Raw genomic sequence first — 24,977 nt, forward strand, 5'->3', positions numbered from 1 at the left:
CCCTCTGACTGTGTTCATTAGCAAAACCACTGGTAACACGCGACGGGAAGTTCAGAACAAGCACGATGGTATTAGACTCCTACAAGCACTCGGAGCTGCAATGTGCCAGCAGCGCACTGTATTTTGGAGCAGATAAAGATTTCTGTAAATTTGCACGGCTGCACACATAAGCAGTAGTTCTCCAAGAAAAAAATTAAGACAGTTGGTTCTTTTATCAGTCCTTAACAATAAAATGAACACATCAGGCCAAAATAGTTTCTTAAAAGTAGGTCAAAATACCCATTCATGATCATTCTGCATTGGTTTCCTAGCAAGTTAATCTACCCACACAGATATACATAATGCGTATCCTGGAGACAGTGAGGAAGAAAACCAAATACATTAATGAGGTAGCTTAGACTGAATAACTGCAGTTAAAAGTTTTATTGAACAAAAGAAGGTAAAACGTGGTAGTCCAAGTTCACTGAGCAAAAGCAGCTCTCTCGCTGAAGCTGCACTTTGTGCTAAATAACCTTATTAACTGAGACTATACAGAGGACACATTATGCAAGTTATCTCAACAGCAAAGGAGAAAAGGTAGATTAAATTTGTTTCGATGGAATGACTTGGTCAAATTCAGTGGCTTAAGTTATGTTTCTAGCCCTTCTCTACCTATATTCAGTACAGGCATACAAGAGAATATACAACTGCACTGAATTCCCGTTTGTTAATAGTGTGTGCTCCCATGCAAGTGGAAGCCAATTCCTCAAAAAAACCAAATTAAAAAACCCAAACATTTTAAATCTTTTGTTTGAAGCATCACTCAACCGACTCAGGAAAAACACTCAATAACATGTTATAAAAAAACTCCCGGCCTCTACAAGGTCCGCTTCCTGTATAGTGTTAATTTTTTAAAATTTTATTTCTCCCCTCTGCCTAAGAAACTTCATATGCTCTGAAAGCACCCACAAAATCAGGTGGGTAAACAGATATGTCAAAAATACTCTGTGAAAAGAGGGAGGTAGCTCAGGCCCCTTGGCAACCTTCTGACATAGTTCACATTGATGTGGTCTACCTCCCCTTGTTATCTGCAGTCAAAAATGAAAGGAAAAAGGATTTCAACTACGAAATTTAGTGAAAGAACATGTTCAATACAAAGTCTTCAAATCTGACTCATTTGGCTTCCAAATGTAACCTATAAGATACCTCACACCCAATACACAACATTAATAACGTACCTAGTTCATACATTTTATAGACAATATCTTCTCATTTGTTAAACATTTGGCTCGGGTGAGTACATCTTTTTTTGTTAACCACTTGACAAACATTCTAGGCCAAACAAACAGCACAAATAATGTCAAAGTCTTTTTTTTTTTTCCCCCCAGTAACTGTATGAAATGCTGTAGGCTAAGCCTAACAGAAACTATTGAAGAAAAATAATAGACTCCATGATGCAGTGCAAAGGTGTTACTACAACATCATAAGTCAAGGGATGTTTTTTAAGGTGCTGAAAGAGGAGATTCTCTAGACGGTGACCCTGTATTGTCCTCCGGTGGGAAAACAGTAAGAGTGCAGGCTCGAATGCCGCCAAGTGATTCTGGAAGGTCAAATACTTTATGCCACTCATCTTTTTCTGGATCATATTTCTGAACTATTTCCACCATACACCGATTATTCCAAGAATATCCTCCAACAACATAGATTTTATTTTCAAAGACAGCAACCCCAACATCACTTTGCCCACGTAACATGGCAGCAATTGGAGTCCACTGGTCTAGAGTTGGTGAGTAATATTCACAGCTTAGAACATCATCGTAATCACTTGTTCCTCTGAAGTGATTTCCACCAATAACATATAGCTTGTCTCCTACAGTACACATGCAATGCAGACCTCTGACTGTCGTCATTGGAGCTTTCTGAGTCCATTTGTCTGTGTCAGGGTCAAAACACATAAGTTCCTTTTGGAAAGTATCATGGGTAATTCCCCCTAAAGAAATAAAACAGATATTAGAGTAGTGTTCACCCTAATAAGCACTCAATAGCAAAAAATACATTAAAGTGAATTAATTACATCCTCCTTAAAACTTCTGCACTTCAGCTTAGATTACTACCACGTATGTACTCCATTTCAAATGATATTTTTAACGTACCTTGTTCCTTTAAATCCAAATATGAAAAGAAGCCATGGCTCATACAGTACTTACCAAAGATGACACTGGCAGAATAAAAGAACAAAAAAACCTGTTACCTACGCTTCATTTCAGCAAAATTATTTCTTTGCTTACATTTGGTTCGGTTTGATAGTTTTGTTTCTCACCACGAAGAAAACCAAAATCCTTTCAAGTTTTGATACTATGCTGTTGTGTTTCAAGTGGTCCTATCACTTAGCAGATTTTTCTTCAGAAAACTCAACTTGAGCTAAAGAGAGAACACAGCTTTCAAATATTCTTCTGTTAATAAATACCTATGGTTCTCTCTGTATTTACCTTCCCCATGGCTCCTTGCAAAAGCAGTTAAGAGAGGCTTCAGGGGAAATCACAGGGCTACTTCCCATCAGGAGGTGAAATAGTCCCACATTTCCGCAAGGTCACCAGGCAAGGTCAGAAAGCAGTCACGCCAGTTTCAGACACCATAGGCTTATTAGCTATGGTTTAAGACCATAACACAGCCATATTTGAGGTGCTAAAAATTATGCAGAGAACACACTGCTACTGAACAACCTCCTGCAGGGCTAAGCGTTCAACACTGAATTACCACGCTTGGATTATTAGCAGAGAGAGATGGCGTGGTGTCTATAGGAGTGATGCAAGAAAGTGCCCAGTTCTTCAGCTAGACAGTAAAAATTAAATACAGAAAAAACACCCAAACACAGGGGGACTGTCCAGCCCTGATACTTAATGTCAGCCGTAGTAGGGTGGCAGTGCTTGGAAGCCTGTCAGAGAGAAAAGGTTTTAGTGACAAAAGGAACTAATCTTCACATTTTCAACCACAAAAGTGTCTGGACATGGGGATATCATCTGAGAGGACAGGAGGTAAAGAAAAATTGCTGGGAAATACAGAGCATCTACATGAAAAAAATACAGCAGGGAGCATAAGTACGTGCTGCCTGCAGTATAACAAGCAAAACGGGCAAAAAAGTACAAATAGCAGCACAATGATTAGAAGCTAGCTTAATGGACTTGCTCATAGATGAGTAAGAAGCTGTACCTTATGGCATTCTGGTAAATTTTAAAACAAACCCCTCCTAGCCTACTGGCACAAGGGCCCCTGATTCAAAACACCTGCTCCAGTGCATCTCCCCACCAGTTCTTTACAGCTATGCAACCTCACCCCACCTCTCACCCTGAATTTCAGCTCAGTTCTTAAAGAGCATCCCTTAAAATTGCAGTAGGAGAACATACACAGAGGTCTGTGATCTCTGTGGAGATCACCGACAGACAGATTGAATCTTCTTTAAAAACTGACCGGATACCAGATCTGCAGAAAACCTACCGCCCCCAGTTTGGAAAAAAATGGAATGAAACTATAACCTTGACACCATGGGACTGAGCATATTATAAATGAAACATCAGTGAAAGTACAGACATCATTCATATATTGTGATTAACATCAAAACTTATCCTTTTCCATCAGCTCAATGAAGGCTGATGCTCTTTAAAGTACTAAAATTTCTAATGCTTTCCAAAATGTATCAAAAAGGATGTGTTTAATGTTTATTGCTATATAAAGGTATGTATGTAGTGCTGCCATAGAAAAATGTTTTCTGACAAAGTGAATAACTCCTTTGGAATTCAAAGTTGTCATTTACTGTGTAAATGCATAATATTATCTAAAATAATCTTCTCAGACTCTGCAATATATACCCTATTTGATTGGCTTCAAATGAAATTGCATCACTGCTTATACCGTGGCAAACCTACTGCAACTAGAAACTGATTTTTATTGTTTCCCGCTGAAACAGGAAAAGTTAGGTAGGTAATTGTTCCACAGAGATGATATGATCATAGGAGTTGTTTACCTGAAATATACATTAATCCCCCATACACGGTTCCAGCATGACCATAGTGGGGTTCGTTCATTTTCGCGACATAGCTCCATTCATTCATTCTGGGATTGTAACATTCCACAGTAGCTGTTTAAAACAAATGAGAACATAAAAATGTTGAAGCTAGCATGGCAGTTTGGTTTTGAGTGCAGTCCTAGTGGCAGTAATATATTCATAAACAGAGCAAGTATCAATGAAAAACATTGTTCGACTGAGAAAGTGTCAAGGGAATTATTGAGCATTATGTCCACAGACAATACAGAAAAACCTCAAGCTTTGTCCCGGAGGAACAAAAAGGAAGAAAAAAACCATCTTGCATTCTTGTCTCCCACTTGTCTCATTCCCATTCCTGCTTGACACAACCTGCCCCAACTCACGAACCCTGCCAGAGGTACAAGCTGTGGGACATCAGAGAAAATGGCAACAAAGCTGGGTGAATTCAGCTTTTCTGCCCTTTCCTCTCGTACAACTCCCTCCATTGTCTGCTGTAGAGAGAGGGGGAATAAACTTCAAATTATCTCAAAGAGGATCTACACATCTGGCAACCAGAAAAGACCCAACTCTTCAGCAATGTCCCATCCATGCAGAAAATCAGGCTGGATCTTCTTCTTGATATTTCACATTGAAATGGTCCTATGCCCTCAAAATGGAGCAGCAACTGTTGACTAATTTTCTATTGTCTTGCAATGTGTTATTAAGCAACTGCACAGCATATACAAGTCACCAATTCAAACAGTTTACAAAAGCCAAGCTTTAAAAAATTCAAGGTGAAACACCACTGAACCTTGACACAAGCACTGTTGCTCTCTATCCAATACACAGATCCATTTGTGCAGTTTTTGTGCACTGGAATGTTAAAATGATCAAAGGATTTATCAAATTGGAAATTGTAGAGGCTAGTAGTAAGTTAAAAAGAAACCCTGAGACCAGGTGTCCTTGCAGAAAGCATTTCTGAGGACTCCTCTCTTCAAAGCATGATGGAAGAGATGAGGGGTTGCAGGAAAAGGGCTATTCAAAAAGCACACAGAATAGAAACAGAAAACAGATTTAATAATGGCCCTGAGCAAGCTTGATCAGTACAACATGACCAAGGGGCTAGAGATCGTGAAAAATCCTGTAGAGTGACCTTACGATGCCCAAAGCAGTTAATAATTGTGTTAAAGACAAATTAAAGCTCATCTTAAATACTTAAAATTAAGAATCAGACTCTTATGCTTGTTATACAATGCTTGATCTCTGAAGAGAGATGTTTACAAACTGTGTGTACAAAATTGAATCTGTCTCTCAAAGTGGCCTTTTACTTGCTCTAGAACAAGCTTTTTATTCAATCAAGGGTAGAAAATCTGAGTCAGCTCTATGGAATCTGTGATGGTGACTTACAGTCCAGGATTACATATCAAATAAAAGAGACAAAAATACTTAGAAGCTGAGAAACTTGCCATTTTAAAGGCAGAAACTACTTAGTATAAGCCTCCAGCATTCACAGTACTGGCCAGGCCAGTAAAGTATACCAATCAGTAACACTCAAAACAGTGACTGTCGGGTACCTCACCCTAACTCCAAATCTGTCTTTTAAAAATATCCTTTGGAACATTTTGGAAGAGTAAGGTATATCTATGGTGTCAGACTACCACAAAAAAAATCCCCTAGTCACAGAAAAATTTAGCGAAGACCACATTACAGCGACCTTCTGAATTATCTTTCAGCTGCTGTAAAATGCACAGCCTCCTGACAGTTGCAAAAGAGGACGATATTTTCTAATTCCATGCAATTAGTATCTGAAGTAAACACACTCAAAATAAAAGATTCCAGTTCCAGGAGTACTGTTTGACAACCAGTTCAGCAGCATCCAAGATTAAAAATTAGGAAAAAAAACCCCAACCCCCAAACTATATCGCTCATAAGAATTGCTAAATTGTTATAGCACCCTGGATTTTCTTCAGCTTTTACCCAACCAGGAGCTGAAATTTAAACTTAAGAAATACAGAAAAGTGTTGGTCTAGAACATTATGTTCATGATATAAGGCAAAACACACTAAATTCCTGTTTCAAAAGACATTATATTCGTTTATTCACAGGTATGAAATGACTAATTTCATATTCTTGAAACGGTTTAAAAATAGTAGTGAAAGCCTGAAATGCTTCTGGTTTTGTAAAAGTGCCTTGCATATGGACTCCCAGTTATGCCAGCCATCTCAGGGCTTTATAAGATGGACAGAAAATAAAAAATCTGATGCAAAGTAACTGAAGTCAAGTGTGTCTTAAAAACTCCTGTTGACATGCCACATTTGTGATTTAAACCTGCTCAATACGGGCAAGCTCCCAAGTTCACTCTAGGAGATCAGTCCTTCACTCAAGACTTCTCCTACGGTCCAACCTTGTTACTTCATTTCCTACCTCGGCCATTTGAAAGGAGCCCCGAGCCACCTTTCACATTACACACATGTACAGTTAGAAAAAAGTCTGCATAAGAAAAGGTATGAAAAGGCATTCAAGCATACATCTGCAACGGCAATTTTTAAAGTCAGGCTTGAGTTCCTTTAATAAAGTAAAAGACTCTTTAAAAAATGTTGGTGTTTTTCCCATTTGATATCCTGCAACCTTTGTACATCCATGAAGGACTTACATACCATAAAGGCAGTGAAAGCTGGAGACAGCCTCTTCCCCACATAAAGGTACAGGCACAAAGAATTCATTCCAGAAGTTACACCTATAACTAAATCTGCATCATGTTTCTATGCATTGCCATGTTGACACCACATGCAGCATCTGCCCAATCCCCAAATAAATCCACGCTCTTTTTTGTATAAAATTTATTCTTTCATTTCAATATTCTTTTCTAAAAAAGAAAGCTCCTTCCTACTCTGTTCTATTTAGCAATCAGAACAAAGATGCGCAGAAATTTCAAGAACAGGGAAAAAACAAATTTGACATGCAAGTAATTATAGCTGTCCCAGTTCTACCGACAGCAGACCCTTCTGACCTGCTGTTCACTGCTATGCTGCAACGAAATCATCATTCTACTTGCTTTCACAAAAACAAAGGCATCCTCCTTCCCACGGTGCTTCCAATCCATGCTGAGGTGAGGATCTTACCTTACCAGTACACTGTGAGGACAGGAAGAGCTGAGTGTGTGCAAAGCAATCACAAAGCCAGCAGCGAACACATTAACATGACATTCAATGCTGGACAACTGTTTATCTCGCTCAGCAGTTCAGATTGCATTTAAGAGAGAAATCCTTGCCAAAAAATCAATTTAGCAAGAGAAGATAAAACATGCAGAAATTGGTATACATTGCCGCCATCACTATCATCGCATTGTAAAGACATTAGTTATCTGAGAAAACATGGAGTCTAAGATCACTTTCTGATGTGGCTTCAAAATTCTCTCAAACATTACCAGTACAGCTAAATACCACCTGACAGTATTTCAGACAAACCATCTCAACTCAAATCTCAAATCTCCTGTGCTCTGAAACAAAGCTAATCACTTCCCAGATGAAAAAAATCCTACTGTTCTGTTTGGTTGTTCACACATAGCTGTCTCTCCATCGCCTTGCAAGGTCATTCCATTTCTCTTTTTTAACAAGGTCTCCCTCTGTGCTGAAGGAAAAAAAATATTCAAAATTCCAGCTATTAAAGGTGCCCATCAATTTAAGAGAGGAGTCAGGATGTTCTAGATATCATCTGCAGACAGAGCACAGTTCACAAACACTCAAAAGAACTGCTACTTCACTGAACCTAAGCATATATCCTATATAATATAGCATGAGACTGATGGATTCATTCTCCAACAGCATGAATGACTCAAATCAGGCTTTATTTATGTCTAACTGTGGAGCTTCTGACCCGTTCATTACCATAATCCAGGGAAGACAGGCCTCGTTTTAATAGAATTAAGCAATCTCAAAACGACACGGAGCTTTGGCAGTCCCAGGGGACGATCAGCCTGCACTCATTTTATAGTGCCATCTGTGATGCTATTTGAGGAGTATACAGATATTTAGCACTTCTCTGTCAGTAGCTTCTAATGTGTCTTGAGGTTTATTACAGCAGCACTTAGCAAGTGTGTGTGATGTCCCAAAACCCAGGATCTTCATTTTGTAATATTATGTCTATAATACAGCTTGCTTCTGTGGAACTCAAAGCTGACTTGGTTAAATTACGCAGTCCTGAGTAATTCTGTCCCTAGGACAGCAAAGAGCCACTCCAAAATAATCTCCTATGCAAGAGGTCCTCCAGTTCACACTTTGGTTTGATGTTCACAGTACTACACAGACAGCAAGCAGCCCAACTGGGTAATGATGCATATTCTTTTCCTTAACCAACAATATTTAAAATATATATATTATATAAACTCACAAAAGAAGTTTTTACATAAACAAGAAGTTGTTTGAAATGAGGTTTAAGCATCATAGAAGGCACTGGGAAAATAAATGCCTTCCCACTTGCTGGGCAGGGGGTCTGAAGAACACGTAACTGTCCTGGCCCTGGACTACAAGGCATCTCTTTCTGTCTTTATTGCAGCATGATGATGGTGTCAATGAATCTGTGGTTGAGTCACAACCCAACATCCCTCAAAGTGCTTAGGAAAAGCTCATATACAAAAACGTCAAACTGCACTCAAGCCATCAGCAGCAGAGCCTGAAGTATCTGCAAGGTACCTAACTGCACAAGCTTTCAAATACTTTCAAATGCACAGCTTCTACCATTAGCAAAAGCACCACAACTGAAGTCTTTCAAAAAGAGCTACAAAAATCGACTTGTCTGAGAAAACAGTATCCAGTGCCCTGCACAACAGCACAGCTGGAAATTGCCAGTGAGCTCCGCTCCATGAGTATCTGAGAGCCACACCTGGTTGTCCCTTTGTCTCCTCTTCCAAAAAGCCTCACCTTTTGCACACCTGCCTTCTCCAGGCTGGTCTCCTCCTCACGCCAGAGTGCTGTTCTCCCTGCCTACTGGGAACACTGTGGCAGGTGCCTGCCTTGACAGTGAAGAAGAGCCAACCACAGTTACTTACAATACTTTTGGGAGTGGTGCATGCTTCTGCACAGCCCTCCATCGTCATGGGGTAGAAAAATCTGAATTATAATCTCATCATTCAGACTCTTTCAAAGACATTTACCACATTGACGCATGTACCATATATATATGCAAATTCACCCATCCTTAGCAACGAACTAAACTTTTCTCAGCAGCAGGCACTGTTAAAACAGCAGCAGTTTGTTACTGCTAAGCCACGTACTACTGAGGTAGAGCATGGTATTCACAAAGTTTCAGAAGATTAAAAATTTGAAAACTGTTTTGGTAAGGCTTGATAGAAAGTCTCAAAAAATATGATTTTTATTCCACTGACTGTCAGAGGAGAAAAAAACCCCAACCAAACAAAAAATAAAGAAATTCATTTTACTAACTTTAATCCTTTGGCCCTTTTCCATAAGAGCTGATCTTCCGGAAAGCTGAACGCAGGTTTTGGGAATTCTTCCTTTCTAACAACAGACTGAAATTAGTTTGAACCCAAGGGCAACTTCTTTAATACCTGTCCAACACATATTTGACCTTCTCTTCTATGAAAAGCTTGAGAGTTTTTCTCATCTGAAGAGAATGGGAAGTTTAAGGTGGATTTCATCTCTCGGCTGTCAAGGTTTATGAAAGAAACATGAAAATGGAAAGTGACTTGCCTCACAATTAACAAGAAAAGAAACTGAAGCCCCAAATCAAAGCACTGGACAGCTACAATATTTGGTATTTATAGAGTGCTCTCCCCACAGAACGAGCCAATGACAATTTTCAGGTCTGTGCGGAAATTGCTGCAGCATTTTAATGATATCTTCACAGAAGAATTTTAGACAGGTGATAAGATTCTGTATTTTAATTAAAGCTGCAGAAGAGCTGAGGTCAGCAGAACGATACTGCTTGATCTAATTTGAGAAAAACACTGTGCTTACAGCCTGCTCTACAGACAGGTGGCACTGGCTTAGGGACAGTTATTTCATATTTATTTTGTTAGACTTGCAACTTTTTCACTGATATTCTTATAACCCTACTCTGTTTAGGTGGTACAATACACAAGGACAGCAATCTGATTATCTGCTATTAATTCATACCATTAAAAAATAGCTCAATGAGAAAGTCAGGTTTTCTGATAGGCTAAAGAGCAATAAATATTAGTTTGTACATTTGGTATTTTACAGGGTATTAAGCTTGGTTTAGAATGTATTTTCAGGTAGGCGAAATGACTTTAAAATAACTCCAAAAACCTTGGGATCTGCATCAGAAAATGGCTGTCTAGGGAAAACAAGTTATTGCAAAACAGTTTCCCAAATTTTTTGGAAAGAGAAGGCATTTTTAAATGTCTTTTTTCACCAAACATTAGAATGTATTTTAAACTTCTATCAAACCCAGCCCAGTCGTGTGTAGTGGAAATAACGTACTATATGTTTCCTAGGAAAGTGTGAAATATAATCATGAAAAACTACATGTGAATGACTGAGATGCATTGATTAAATAAGGTTACAGATGCCACAGCGTACGTCAGGGTTTGCATTGTTTCAATTAAACACGTTTCTCAGCACTTAAAGACATTTGTGCATTTCTAAAAAGCAAAACCTTAGCAGCAAGAGATACTGCCACAAAAACTTACAGGACACTGTTAAGTATTGGGCTGAAAGCAAACAAAATTATGAAATGTTACACCTGGTTTAGATGTAATATTATGCTAAAATGCCAAGCATAATCACTGTTAACATTTCGATTTTAAATCGAGTGTACACTCTCTGACCTGACTGCAAATGCTAGCCACTATGGCTTTGGAAAATGCAGTGCATTAATATGGACCGTCCTCTACGGACTTCTGTTAAATTAAAAGTTACATGTATTTATTCTTTTTTTCCAACCATCTTATTTCCCTGAAATTGATATTTTTTTAGGGGGTTGGGGGTTTTTTGGTCAAGCAAAATGAAACATCATTTATAAAGGGGAGAAAAAAAGGAGACAGCAGGACAGAGTCATTCATATAAATAAGTTAACTACATAGTCACAAGACCACAAGCAAAATATAACATTTTTAGTAATTAAAACATCCAGACTGTCAGGAGATCTGAATCTCACTGATCTGTGAGTGAAATAGATCACTCAGTCATTAGCCCACTAAGAAAAAAAAAAAAACAAACGAAAAACCCCACCAAACAAACAAAAAAAATTCTAGCATTTCAAAATTACTATTCCAGAAAATTTGCATCTTTTACAACAGTGAGTTTCAGTTAGACAGTCGTGTATCCCTTAAGAGTGGAAAGAGCTGGTTTGGTTGCTCAGCTTCAGTAATGATATTTTATATATACATAGAGAGAGCTGTGTTTATATGCATATACACACTTATATAAGTAGACACACACAGATTTAAAGGTGAAATCATTTGGTATTATGCATCAATACACTAGATACATGTATTTGGAAATTTTTTTGTGGAAGCCCTTCTAAAAGCAACTCCTAACAGTATCCAGACAAATTTCTCTAGGCGTTTACAATATTTCCAGAATGAAGCTGCACGCCCACAACTTCAGCTCGATTCTTCTCCACCCGTTCACAGGGCAGCACGGTATTTCAAGGCCTAAAAAGCAAGGCAAGAAGCTATGCTGCAGGAGAAGCACTCACCTAGCTCACCCGCTGCATTTCGACCACCGACTGCATACAAATGTCCTTTGAGGGCACTTAGGTGGAAGAAGGTGCGCTTCTCATTTAAAGATGCAACTTGCATCCACTTGTTGTAGCGAGGATCAAACCTAAAGACCGTGTCAACCGCCGTCTTTCCTTTCGTGTCGTAATTGCTCTGGCCCCCGACTACATACAGAAAGTTCCCGATGACGGCGATGCCATGCTGGTACCTTGGTGCATCCATGGGAGCCAAGGATTTCCATTCGTGGGCCTTCTCGTCGTACATCCGTAACTCCTTGCTGACAACCAGCTGCTGCCTCAGCACTCCCCCCAACGTCACCAAGTGAGTGCTGTCCGACCGAATGGCAGTTCTCTCCGACTGCATCACTGGCTGCATGTACGGCATCATTTGGTAATTGCTGGCTTCCAAAAGCAAGTTTACGCAGGTATTGTCCGTTCTCATGAAGTCCACTGTTTGAACGTAATTAATAAGATCCTGGGGTGTCATCAGTGGAAACCTGATGTTCTTCATCAGCTTTGCAGCATACTCCATCCGAGGCTCCTCATACCGCAGCCAGCGACAAGCCGCCTTGAAAAGTTCAAGTTCAGTGCAGTGCTTAAGGCTATTACTTGAAAGCACAAAGGCAAGACGTTCAAAGGGGAGTTTCACAAATTCACCAGTACTTAATAATGCAGGGAAGTTCTTCAGGATGAAATTATTAACATATTTATCCACTTCCGTGAGATTGTATGTGTTGGCAATTCGCCCAACCTCAACACAGTTTTCCAACGAAACCTATTAAGGAAACAGAAAGAGGAATCAAAACACTGTCTTAATTTGGTATCTAAATGATAATGTAGAATTTAATGAATACTATAGACTCAGCAATATTTCATCCTTTTGCAGTGCTCAAGGTGATTTACACATGAGCAAATAAATGTTTGACGTGATGTATATATTCATGACTGCAAGGGGAGACCCAATGTATTCCTTATTTTGAAGAAAGAAATGAGACAAGTAACAAGCAGATGGCATATATTAATTATGTCAGATACATTATACAATGATGATACACAGCAATTATACAGCAATTCATCTTTGAAAAGCTCTGCAAACATCTTTGTAAGGAAGACGTGGAAAATACAGTTAAGAGAGAGGTGATCAGCCCAAGGTGACAGAGAACAACCCAGAAACAAGTCTCACCATTAGACATTCTCTAACACCGTTAAAAACATATTGTAATAATGCAGCCAAAGAGAATGGCACGGCTACCTCTCCAACGCTGCGTATCTCAGACAATTTATTTAGTGTTCAATCCCATGAATGCATGCCATAGAAATGAACAAAATTGGATCTTTAGTAAATCAAGGTGGTGCTCTTGCAGAACATGCACAAAATTAAATACACTTCAAAAAAAGAATGTAGTGGGTTTATATAAATATATATATACACACATACACTTTGTGAATCTCATTATATTTATAATGCCAAAAGAATTTAAGATTCCAAATCTCATGGGTATTTTAAGAAAGATTACAAAGATTGAGGACTACAACCTAACTGCAGCCTAAGAATTCAAAAACCTTCAAATGACCTTCTGGTCATGACAGAGATTACAAGCTTTTAATACCGTATAACTCAATCTGATCACTGCCCTTTAATACTAGACAATTCAAAAGTTTAATGAGTATGGGAATAGGAGACATTTTTAATTCACTAGAACTGATCTAACTTGCCCTAGAGTTAAGATCTGCAGTCATTCCAAGTCTTCATTCACACACCCTGAAATGCCTTCATACGGGCAAAGGTTCCGAATCTATTTCTCCATCTCCAGGAACACTAATCCTGTAATCAGATCCTATCTATAAGAAATGCGTGGCAGACTCTCAGGAGTTCTATTATAAAAATATCCATACAATATACACATGGAAATTATGTTTGTATTACAAGACAGTCCACATTGCTTATATCAAAATATAATCACATCAGCTAGCAGTGACCTATAAAACATGCTCTGATGATGTTAAGAAACATCTTTTTTCTTCTTTAGACCGTTTTTGAGAATCAGCATCAAAATAATTTCGATAAATTTCCTTCTAGGATTTTTATTTTGCAGAAATTAATTGCATAATGGAAGTAACAGCATACCTTAAATTAAGTAAATTAAATAAAACATTCTGACTTGTAAAATTTCTTTCAAGTTGTATAATAAAAATAAAGCCATGGAAAAAAACCACTCTAATAAACAGCTGACTTGCAGTATAACACAAATCTTAATTCTTGCTCTACAGTCATTGTATTTAAAAATTACTTTGGAATACATTTACTGGCATCAAACTGCAGAGATGCGGAACTTTCTCCACATCAAGGTAAGCAGACGGAAAGATACTGAATACAAAGAAGGCATGCTTGAAGTAAAAGATCAAAGCAAAAAAGGTACAGATCATGTATAGCTGGTACATGGTGTTCAGGTTGCAATGAAGTATTTAGACCTACTGCAGAATACATGCCAGTTATCAAGTGCCCACCACGCACGCATCTAGCTGATGTATTACCAGAATCACGTTACACTGTAAATCTATGCAGTTGAATGCATTCTTGGAACGCTTACATTTGAGAAATTTATAGACACATCACACACTGTTCATGACTGATGAACCAGACACTGGCAGTTTTCAGTCACCCCCTAATTCTCAGAAAATTTACCTTATACTGCCTTAATTAATCCACTCGGATTGTACTGCACTCGGGGTTGGCTGGTTGCTGGGTTTTTTCATGCTACGATTGCAAGTACTCCCCAATATGCTTATGAAATTGTGCACTTTGGCTCACTAAAAAAAATTCCACTCACTTCAAATCAGGGTACCATATCGAACATTTCCTTAAAGTTTACTTTCCTTGGCCAAAGTACTATTACCTGTTGTACTCTGCGCTAAAGATAACAATCAATGTATGAGGCTAAATTTCTTTGCAAAGATTTCAGTCATAAAAATATGTACTCTAGAGATTCTTAAGTCCTGAGCCAAAAAGCAACCCTTCAGAATGAAGTGATAGTTACTTCTACTGAAATATTCAAAATTGGGTAGCATTGAAGTACAATAACTCTATTTAAACACTTAAATACGTAAGTTACTCAACTGATTTCCAAAAAAACCAGCTAGTTTGACTTATGCTATGGTACTTATGAGAGGCTCAGAAAAGGTTTTCAATGGAAGTCAACCAGGAGCTCGTCAACAAACAGAAGGAACTGCTACTTCTGGAAATCCCACTGAAGTGAACAGAAGGAATGGATATATGAAACAAAAATGTAAGACTGGCCGTACAGTGAATCCAGTAACTAGTAAAGATACTCACACAGAAAGAGCTAGAAAGAGCTAAAAGCTGTAATGGGTCAAAGAGCTAAGCAACTTCTTACAAAGTCAGGAATTCTAAATAAACCCCATTTTACCTGGGCTTTGACTATTGAGCAGAGCTGCTTATTCACACTATTTATTGTAATTGCTCATTACAAAGCAGAAGTAAAAGTTCCAGAAAATACTAAAAAGCTTTTCAAAAAAAGGGCAAATCAAGCACAGCCTGAAAAACCAAACGCAAAAGCCAAAGCACTTTCTTGAGAAAGCAGCTGACAATTCTTTGAAACTTTGAAGCAATCTCTTCCCAAGTTCTGGTAAAAACTTAACTGACTATAAAGTAATATAAAACTGGACACAGAGCAAAATGACTGCAAGTGTGAGAACCCTGGAGAACAACTCGGGAGAAATAACATGCACAGAAAAATCAGGTCCTCAAGCCCAGTACCACAAAACATTTAGGCGTCTGACCTTCTTTTGTTTCAATGAGTGTTAGACATTGAAGCACTTAACATGGTGTTTCAAAGGGTCTGAGTTTAAAAGAGCTTGCATTAAATCCTCAGTTTTTCTGTGGGCTCCCGTATACAGAAGTCTAGAAATAGCAGCACGGAAATTTGACCGGCTCAGAAAACAGAATCAATCGTACACCCACATTAGAACAGGTGAGATTCTGGGGGCTGGCAGAGCTGGCCCCGGCTTTAGATCCCACGCTCCCGCAGAACTGACACCATCTTGCTCCATCCCCAGTTAACCAAGTTCTTGTGACAAGACAGGACCTTCCAAATATTGAGACCTCAACATCTGACAACTTGGTAGTTGTTACAAAAATGTAAAGCACTGTATTATAGAAGGAATACAATTTTCTTAAGCAGCTATATGACAGGTACAGCCAAGATGTTCGTTTTCAGTGTTTTGGAATGCTGTCTTTAATGACACTATAACATCCCCTTCCCCATTACCCTGTGATTTTCCCCCGAGTGCTGTCATTTACTTGACTAGGTTTCCCACCCTTCTCCATTTTGTACACTGCTGATACTTTTGCAAAAACATTATTGTGCGTTCTCTAGCACTCGCTACTTGAAAACATTGCCATGGCATTTTTATTCATTTTAATTACATTATGGCTCATTTAGATGTGAACCTGGGAGTAGTCCTAGTCTATTGTATAGCTATAAATATTTAAAAGTAAGACTGAAAACATCTTACATTCCAGTATTTGCAGGGAATCTGGCTGTAGAGCAAACGTTATGAGAGCAATAGGCTATTTGACAGGAGTAAATACAGAACAAATAGAACGCTTAGAAGTCAGCTCCAACATATAACCATTCTATGAAGGTCTCACTTTTTTTCCAGAAATTAAGCTGTTTCCTTAAACTTACACTTTCCTTTGTAAGTATTTCCAATATCCTCTTATGAAGTAACACAGTTGCATTATGCTTTACATAAACTGACTTCTATAATCTCTTTAATAATGGACTCCCTAGACAATTCAAATACAATTAAGTATTTGACTGGGAATGGTTACATCAGCTCTCAGATGCTGCTCTCAGCTAATTTCAGTAGAAATAAGCACAAGACTTCCTCAGAAAATTCATTTAAATTACAGAAATGCTCCTTCAAAAATGGAGCAAAACTAGTATAATGGGGAATAATCTTTGTAAAACTAAGACACAGTAATTAAAAAAGCAAAAAAACCCCATTCGCTCACCACCTCTGGTACTTGTTCCAACAAATTCAAGTCAGTTCAAAGTAAGTGCACTCAAAAGTTCATTCATATTTATACAAGGATGCTGAGAACGTAACTAGACTGACAGCACAAACTTAGTTTTGTACTTCCTCTACAGTTATATGATGATCATCTAAGGGGACAACATTATCGGTATGAATGAAGTATTTCAGAGAAGAAATTCAATTAAAAAAATGAATGAAGTCTTCTGGATTCTTTCAAAATGTAGTATCAAACAGGACATTTCTCACTTGAATAAAAACAATGACTGAGTCACTGTAAGTGAAGGAATCTTCAGAAAACAAGCATTTTAAACAATGAAAAAAATTCTTTGAAATAACAAGATTTAAGATGAAAGAAGCTCTTTCCCCAAGAAAGAAAAATAAACAAGCAGCTGCCCTGCCCTACCCAGAAAGGGAAAAGGGCAACAGAGCATCCCTGGGGCTCACCACCCATCAAAGGGAGGCCACTCCATACCCCTGATTCAAAAGAACACTGAGACCTTTTTCCAAGTTGGCATTTATAGCAACATCAACCCCGGAGAGAGGCAGACTGCATCGTTTTGGAAGGTAAAAAAAAAACAAACCACCACCAACCCTGAGCAACATAAAACAGGCAGTGTGGGATTTAATGTTTCATTTAATCTTAATACTCTTATCACAACATTCTCAGAGAACTGGTCAATTATATGCCAAAATTGAAAGCAAAACAGTAGCGTTATAGAGCTTCTAACACTTTGCTTATGAAACAGATTGCTGTTATTAGCAGCTTGGAGTCCTCTTGCTTACATAAATCCCAGTTCCCGTCTCCATTTGTGAGGTCACATCTCTGAGCTCGTACTATGAGGAGCAATAGGAATTCCTGCTTCTTTACTTCTCATTACAGACTATCAAAAAGCCAAATCCCAAATAATATTATAATTCATGTAAAACACATCAATTTCCTTGTTACAGGTAAAGTAAGATTTCTAGTCAAGTATATAAGCAATTAACATCAGAAAACCGCCACGTAACATCAGAAATAATGCCCAAGTATCTCTCTAGGCAGAACTGCTTTGATAGGACAGCTCATAACAGCACTCATTCTGCCACCCCACCAAGCACGTGCTCCTTATTGCTGGCGGGACAAAGAGTTATATAAATACAAGACAAGGCAAGGACTAGGGAAAGTATGGAAGCATCATATATTGGCATTGCTTATACACTGTGTTTAAGTTAGATAACTGCACCCATATTCTGAGATTGCACTGTTTTTACTATAGAAATAACTATGAAACAAAATGTTTGCAGTAAGTTAACAGTAAAATGAGTGCAGTCATGCAGTGCGACGCTGAAACCTCTGATACCTAAGATTTAAGAAGGAAAGGATGTTCAACAAATAAAACCTCTGAATAATAACCCAAGCTGACTGAACGTGTAGCCAAGCTATCCTTAATAAACAAGATTAAACAGAGGAATATAAATTCAATGCTTTTAACGAGAGGTTGGAGCCAGAAGAAGTGTTTTCATGTCACATCTCACATTAGTTTTCCCACCCAGGAAAAGCCTTACACAAGAAGCCAGTTACCACTTCACAAGCTGAATCTGTAACAGCTCTCTTGTTTTTGCAAAAAACCAGAAATGTGTTTTTAATACAGAGAAAACTGCAAAACTATTTGACATTCAACTGGAAGGGAGCATGGCATTCTCCAAAGCACAGCCTCAAAACAAAACCGGATACCAAGTCTGAAAAACAGAAGGGAAAGAAAGGAGGAGCAAAAAAGGTTGTTATCAAAGCAGACCCCCTGCCAAGAGCGGGTTCAAGATGTGAGAATTTAATCTCTATAATAAATAAAAATCAGCAGGGCAACTCTAAACCATAAATAGACTGTACTACGTTGGAACTACTGTGTACTGCTTTGCAGGGCAAACTTTTTATTTGTTCCAATTGCACAAAAGCAACCATGCTACATAAGTATTCCTCTCTTGACCAACCACTACTGGTAGGAGAGGCTGTCCCCTCCTTACAAAAGCACTTATTTTTGAGATTGTGAAAAAATGTTTCCCAGTAGGCATTCAAAGCTATTTTTAGTTCTAGCAAAATATGGCAATCGACACAAAATCCTTGTAGCTCTTCTCTCAATAACCAACATTTCTCTAACGTCCCTTTTAGTAATCCTTTTAGAGGATACATTATTCTAAAGGACTGTGACCAAGTTCACTGGTTTACAAAGAGGATGTAATGGTCTCTGTGACAATCACTACAATTGTGGGCTTCATTCCTCTAAACAAAAAGTTTTCGAGAAAGTGTATTAACAGACAGCAACAGCAGCTTGCTCTTTATTATTTGTTTTCAGTTTAACTCGCCAAGTAGCTTTCTTATGGAAAGATACAGAGTGCGAGGGCATGAACTAAAAAAATCCAGTAATGAATGTGGGAACTATGATTATCATTGCTGCTATCATCACTGCAATACACTTAGGAATTAGAAGAATTTTAACATGGTATAACATTTATATCAAACTCACACTGTACATAATAGGGAAAAAAAGATTTTCAAGATAACTACAAAGCAAACTTTTTCTCTGTGAATCCAAATTATGAATAATGGCAAGTTTTAGACTTAACGTTGACTATTACATAGTCATTGTTGTTATAAAAGGAAAAACAACACACAGAAGCCTTAATCGTTGTAAGCATGAAACAAGTCGTAAGTCTTACCCCAGAGATAAGAAACACTTTACAGAAATCCAAAACAGGTAAAATCTGCAAAAAACTGGCAGCTTCCAGAGTGTCCTGAAGGTTGTCCATGTTAAGGGAAAGTTTTGCAGTATAAATGAAATCAATGATCTTCTTTAGGCCTATTTTGTTCACACCATGAAGCTTAATGCACATTAAATCCTGTTCCTTCATTCCTCCTGAAAGAGACAGGTAGGTAAGTTTGTATGATCATTTTGATTGGGTTGAAATAATTTCATAAACTTATATAAAATTAAAATAGAGCTTTAAAATTTAACTTGAAAAAACAGATGCAAAAGCAGAGAGAGCACAACAACACGGAGTTGTTTGTAGTCCTGGGCCGATTCAAACTGTGAATCAAGTGTTTTACTGGACATGTGTCTGAGTGACCAAACTACGACAATTTGGAGATAGCAGTATGCATGACTAACAGAAACACCACCTGTGAACATGGCCTTGAAGTAATCACTTGCAGAAGCCATCATCGCTCTGTGCACAGGAAACACTTCGTCACCATCTCCTGGAACAAGCGTCACATCACAAAGCAAACCTTCCACTCGCAGCTGGTCAAAACCCTGCAAGAAAAAAGCACAATGCGAAGCATCCATTTGATTTGGGAATAGGAAATTATTTCTTTTCCCTTATTTACATAAGTATTTACTTTCATGTACATATGTACTGTAGTTCCAAAAAGTCACTAAGAAATAATTTGTCATCTTACAACCATTATCTCTAGCATATTCAATGACAATTATCCATTGAAAAACAAGCAGCATAATTATTACTTTCCAGTAATGGCTTAAGAACTCGAAGTACAGTGGGCCTTAGAAAGTAGCTTTCTTCCACTAATGAAGTTATTTTAAGGAAGGAGTTTGTTTTGTAAGCTTGAGCTCCAGCAAATGCTTCAGGTAGGTCAGACTGATAACTTTTTTGGACCTACCCTTTTCAGACAAATGTATATTCTAGATATAATTCTGTTCCACACCAGTTTAAGTGCTAAGAAGCTGCAAAATACTGCAGCCTGAAAGGAAAGCTGTCACCTGGTTCACAATTATCAAATTTATTACCGAAGTTTACACAGCAAGAACTCCAAAATAAGCTAACATTCTATATCTGACCTTCTCTGACTTACTTACAATGGCTAACTGTAACAAAAAAGTCATCCACAACAGCATCCTAGAGAAAGATTTTCCTCTAAACATATGCCCAGCTGAGGATACTGGAGGATGGGTGAAATACTCACCTCCTTCATGCACTGCGGAACAGAAGCTCAAATATAAACCAATTCCCTTCAACCAGGCATGTCTGATGTTTTTCTAATACTAACAGGGATGTAAATATTGTCTTTATACATTTAACACTTACAGAAATCTTGGCATCAGCCCGCATGGTTTAAAACTTAAGGTACCTTAAAAAGCAAGGCTGTATTTTTAAAACTGCAAATGTAAGTAGAAATGAACATTCAAATTTGTTGCACAGAAAAGAACAGAGTGCAAATGAAAAAAATGAGTATGAGCTCTAATAAATCAGAAGCCAAACACAGGATTATATAAAACTAATGTATTTCAACGATCCAAACAACTTATCTGTAGTTCATACAAATAAGGCTTTACAACCTACCAGTTCTCCATTCTACCAAATTTTCAATCTACCAAACCTGGCAGGGCTTTGCCATCTTAGGGCACTGAAGAAGGAACATGAAGCTCTCCTCATCACATCCCTAAGGCAGCTTTCACGCAGGCACCGGTACAAGTGTTCGCCTAACATAATTACATGATTATATTCAAGTGCACTTCTTTTATACAGCTGTCACTTCACAGTTTAAATGATACTACCTTTTAGAAATTGAGAGTGGACAAGAATACAACCCAAGGAAAAGGCCAGAGGTTTTTTTCCAAGTTGTTGCTAAAAGTTGAACTGTTAACTGGCAGAAAAAGTTAGAAGCCATGCATGCTTGTGGGCATTGTCAGCACAGCACACTAACGTGCATTTTTTGAGGCTTTTTAGGAATTACTAGCTTGATAAGGTCTGTTGAGCAGAGGCATTATTTAGAGCAGCCAGAATTCTCAATACAGATCAATGACGACACAAGAATATTTAGTTACCTGTAATACCACAGAACTGTGAGTATTGCTGGTGAAAAATCTTGTGGTCCCTGTCTTCGAAGACTGTAGATGGGCAGAGACGCCCATATCGCTGCTACCAAGAGACACTTTCATATGAGGATCCTCCTCTTCCACCAGAGATCTAAGAAGATTAGAACAAAGAAACCTTAAGACCAAACTAATTTTCATTCAGTGCTCTTGTGTACTAAAACCAGTCTCCTGGGATGAAATGTAACAGCATAGAGGCTACAGGTTAAAAATCAGCAGGTGACAGAATCAGTCCTTAGTCATCCCCTTCAGCTAATCTAAAGAAAACAAAGCATTAACAGTCTCTAGAATAGCGTAACTTCAAAAACTTCATTTTCAGCAAATTTTTTTTTTTCCTTCCACCCCTACCTCCCCGATTAAGACACTGTGCTTCCAGTATCATAGGATACTTGCAGGAGTTTCATCCAGTTTTCAAAATCAAGTATCTTACCAGATTGCCAAGGAAAGCTAAAAGACTGAAACTCTTCAGTGTAGTATTAAAATTCAGTAATCTCATTCTTACGGCTTGCATTATCTTGGCTCAAGTATGAATATAATAGAAAATATACATGATGGAGAGTCAAGCTGTAACTTCAAGCTACCTTTAGAAACACACAACTAGAAGGACACGATACCCAATATTTTGCTATTGCAGGTGACCAATTAATAATTGTAATTTAATATTTGGTAGTATGAAGTCAATACTTATGGTTTTGATTCCAAGCAATTAGTGTCCAAATCTAGATAGGAAGAGCTAATTTCAGGTAGAACTGTTAAAGAATTACTGCATTATTATTAGCTTTCCATTTTAATCCTGAAATGTAAATTAAGTTTACATAAAAAGATATGCATATGAGATTCTAACTACCCTAACCTGTAATTAATACAAAATGTAAATAAATTTCGTCTCCAGAAATATTAACAATAACTAGTTCCTGTAATTTCTGTGCTCTAATGTACTACCTATTAGCATGCATAGGGGTATAATGCATATATACACAATATTAATTAGCAAACAAGCTGTTAACCCTCAGATGAAGGCATCTTCATTATTAATAAAGAATCCATGTTTGAAACAAGATTCATAGCAGTTTGACATAATTGCTGCAAATCTCAGACACAAGAAGTTTTCCAAATTTTAAATGTGCAGTTTAAAACATTGGCCTCCAAGCCAGTTTCAGAAATTACTTTAAATAAGTGACAACAATGTGCTTAAATTCCTCCCCCTCCCCTCCAATTTTAATTGCAATCACTATGCATAAACAAATTGGGAATCTGCAGATGAAAAATATATTTTTTCCCCCAAAAAAAGTTTTGTTCATTTTTAAAAACTAATTTACCACCACCTTCTTTGGGTACATGGACTATGTAGAACAGTTTCTGAAACTCACGTGTTACCCTGATAGTGCCGATATGCCTTGTTCAAACCCATGAGTACATAAGGTCAGCTACAAAAACATATTCAAAACAAATTCACCATTCAACAGCGTACATGGGTTTGAAACAGTGAGGTTTTATGCACACAGACATGATGACAGATTGTAGGAACAAGGGTACATCAAAATAGCTTTGACTTCTAACGCAGCAACCCAATACTCAAGACATTTGAAAGAATTAATAAATGTGGATGTACTGCAGCATGCAAGAATTGTGTCATTTTTGAAACAATTATCTCTATTTTATAGAGCAAATCCGGAGTGCAATTTAAATAAAGTTTGACAGGGTATACCTTCAAAAAGTGCTCTCCAAAACTTATCTTTGGCATTCAACAACTGCATATAACGATGTAAGACAGCAGCAAAGCAGCTGCTAGCTCATGACCCAAAATTATGTTGTTCACTTTGTTCTAGGGTGTTCTGGGTTTGTTTTCATTTTGTGCACACATGCGCACACGTGTGGGTTTTTGTTTGTTGGTTTAGTTTTAATACAATCATATCAAGGGAAAAGGCTAGCATAATTTCAAAAGACACTCAGCCTCTAAATTTGTACATGTCTTTCTAAGAAGAAATATAAAATAATGTGGGGAGACTTGCAAGCGTGGGTGGGAAAGAACCACAGAGACAACTAGCATAAATCTGACTATTTGCTCTTGAAAGATCTTACTGAAATGTCAGATCAGATAGCCATTATACGAAGGGGTTTAAAATACTTTTCCTAAACTCGGAGGAAAACAGAAGATGTACGCATCAGTCAAAACCCTTAGGAAAAGAAACGTACAAGTAAACCAGCCTTCTTGGTTGTTTGGAGTGGGCTATTTACCATGTTTGCCACCTACAAGATGCTACTTTGTTTCTTAACAGCCAGCATAATTCATAAGTTTTACAAATGAAGGCAAAGACCTTGACCACGATTCATTTGTTCCAAGAATGGCAGTGATAACAGAAGCGTTTTTCTGAACGGGACGTTACGTACACCTTCCCAAGCTTTGTCCAAAGAGGTCCTCTCCAGCACGAGGCGCCTTGTTCTAATTACACAGCCAACAGAGAGGATATGATGTATTTCAAAATAATTTGCAATGCTTAAAAGTAGGCATTAGACATGCCAAGTGTGGCTATAAACAGTTACTTGCCCTGCCTGATTTTCAATACATAATGGGGAGTCGTCCAATACCTGTATCACACATACAAGCTCAGCCGCTCACAACCTGACACTCTTCTGCAGAAGATTTTCACTCTCTTGCAAATTTGCTGTTATATATGTACAGAAACTTGCATATGCAAATTAGACATTAAAAATTGCAACCTTACATATTATAAAAATACACCAGAATATAAATGCTACAGTTCTAGTCTCAAACCTTAACGTGGCAGCATATGACTCTATGAGAATACATGTATTTAAAGATAAGAAGATTATGTTATTCCTGTTCTGGGTTTTGCTTTATATCTAAACAACGACTAAAAAAAAAGGTTTTGTTTTGTTTTTTTTTGTTTGGGTTCCTTTTGTTTGTTTGGCAGGTTTTTGGTTTTTTGTGGGGGTACATTTTCTTGTTTCGGTTTAACTTTCTTTTTCACTACACCACCTTTTTTACCTGCAGCTTTACAGTTTCGGAAGGCCAAGCACCCTCTCCCATTATGCAGAAAGTGACCTTCAGGAGCTGGTTTTGGCAGAAGTTACAATGACAGTCAGCATTAAGACTGGGCAACAGCACACTGATCCCCCGAATCCCAGTCTTGTGACATTCATCGAGAAGGAAAGAGCACTCCCGGAGAGACCAGAAATTATGAATTTGTCATTGGCTTTGTACCAGTTTCAGGATTTATCTTCGCACAACAAGAGAAACCTGACTTTGTAAGACAATGCGAAAACGCAAGAGCTCTTATGGGTTGCACTGATACCAACGGACAAAGAACCAGCAAAACCCAAGCACT

At 38.0% G+C, this 24,977-nt stretch overlaps 1 protein-coding gene across 14 annotated transcripts in view; it reads right to left on the reverse strand.

Moving 5' to 3' along the window:
• Positions 1-408: 408 nt before the first annotated feature.
• The window catches only part of KLHL13 (kelch like family member 13), an 84,581-nt gene continuing 60,012 nt past the window's right edge, over positions 409-24,977 (reverse strand). For all 14 annotated transcript variants that reach the window (XM_055818044.1, XM_055818040.1, XM_055818048.1 and 11 more), the window contains 6 exons: positions 21,580-21,721; positions 19,917-20,049; positions 19,457-19,653; positions 11,681-12,476; positions 4,001-4,114; positions 409-1,969 (listed from right to left, as the gene is read on the reverse strand). In XM_055818044.1, coding sequence (XP_055674019.1) covers positions 1,482-1,969; positions 4,001-4,114; positions 11,681-12,476; positions 19,457-19,653; positions 19,917-20,049; positions 21,580-21,721 — 1,870 coding nt within the window. In that variant the 3' untranslated portion in view covers positions 409-1,481. The remainder of the gene's footprint in view (positions 1,970-4,000; positions 4,115-11,680; positions 12,477-19,456; positions 19,654-19,916; positions 20,050-21,579; positions 21,722-24,977) is intronic.

The sequence above is a fragment of the Falco peregrinus genome, chromosome 13 (assembly GCF_023634155.1).
Source record: "Falco peregrinus isolate bFalPer1 chromosome 13, bFalPer1.pri, whole genome shotgun sequence".
Taxonomy (NCBI): domain Eukaryota; kingdom Metazoa; phylum Chordata; class Aves; order Falconiformes; family Falconidae; genus Falco; species Falco peregrinus.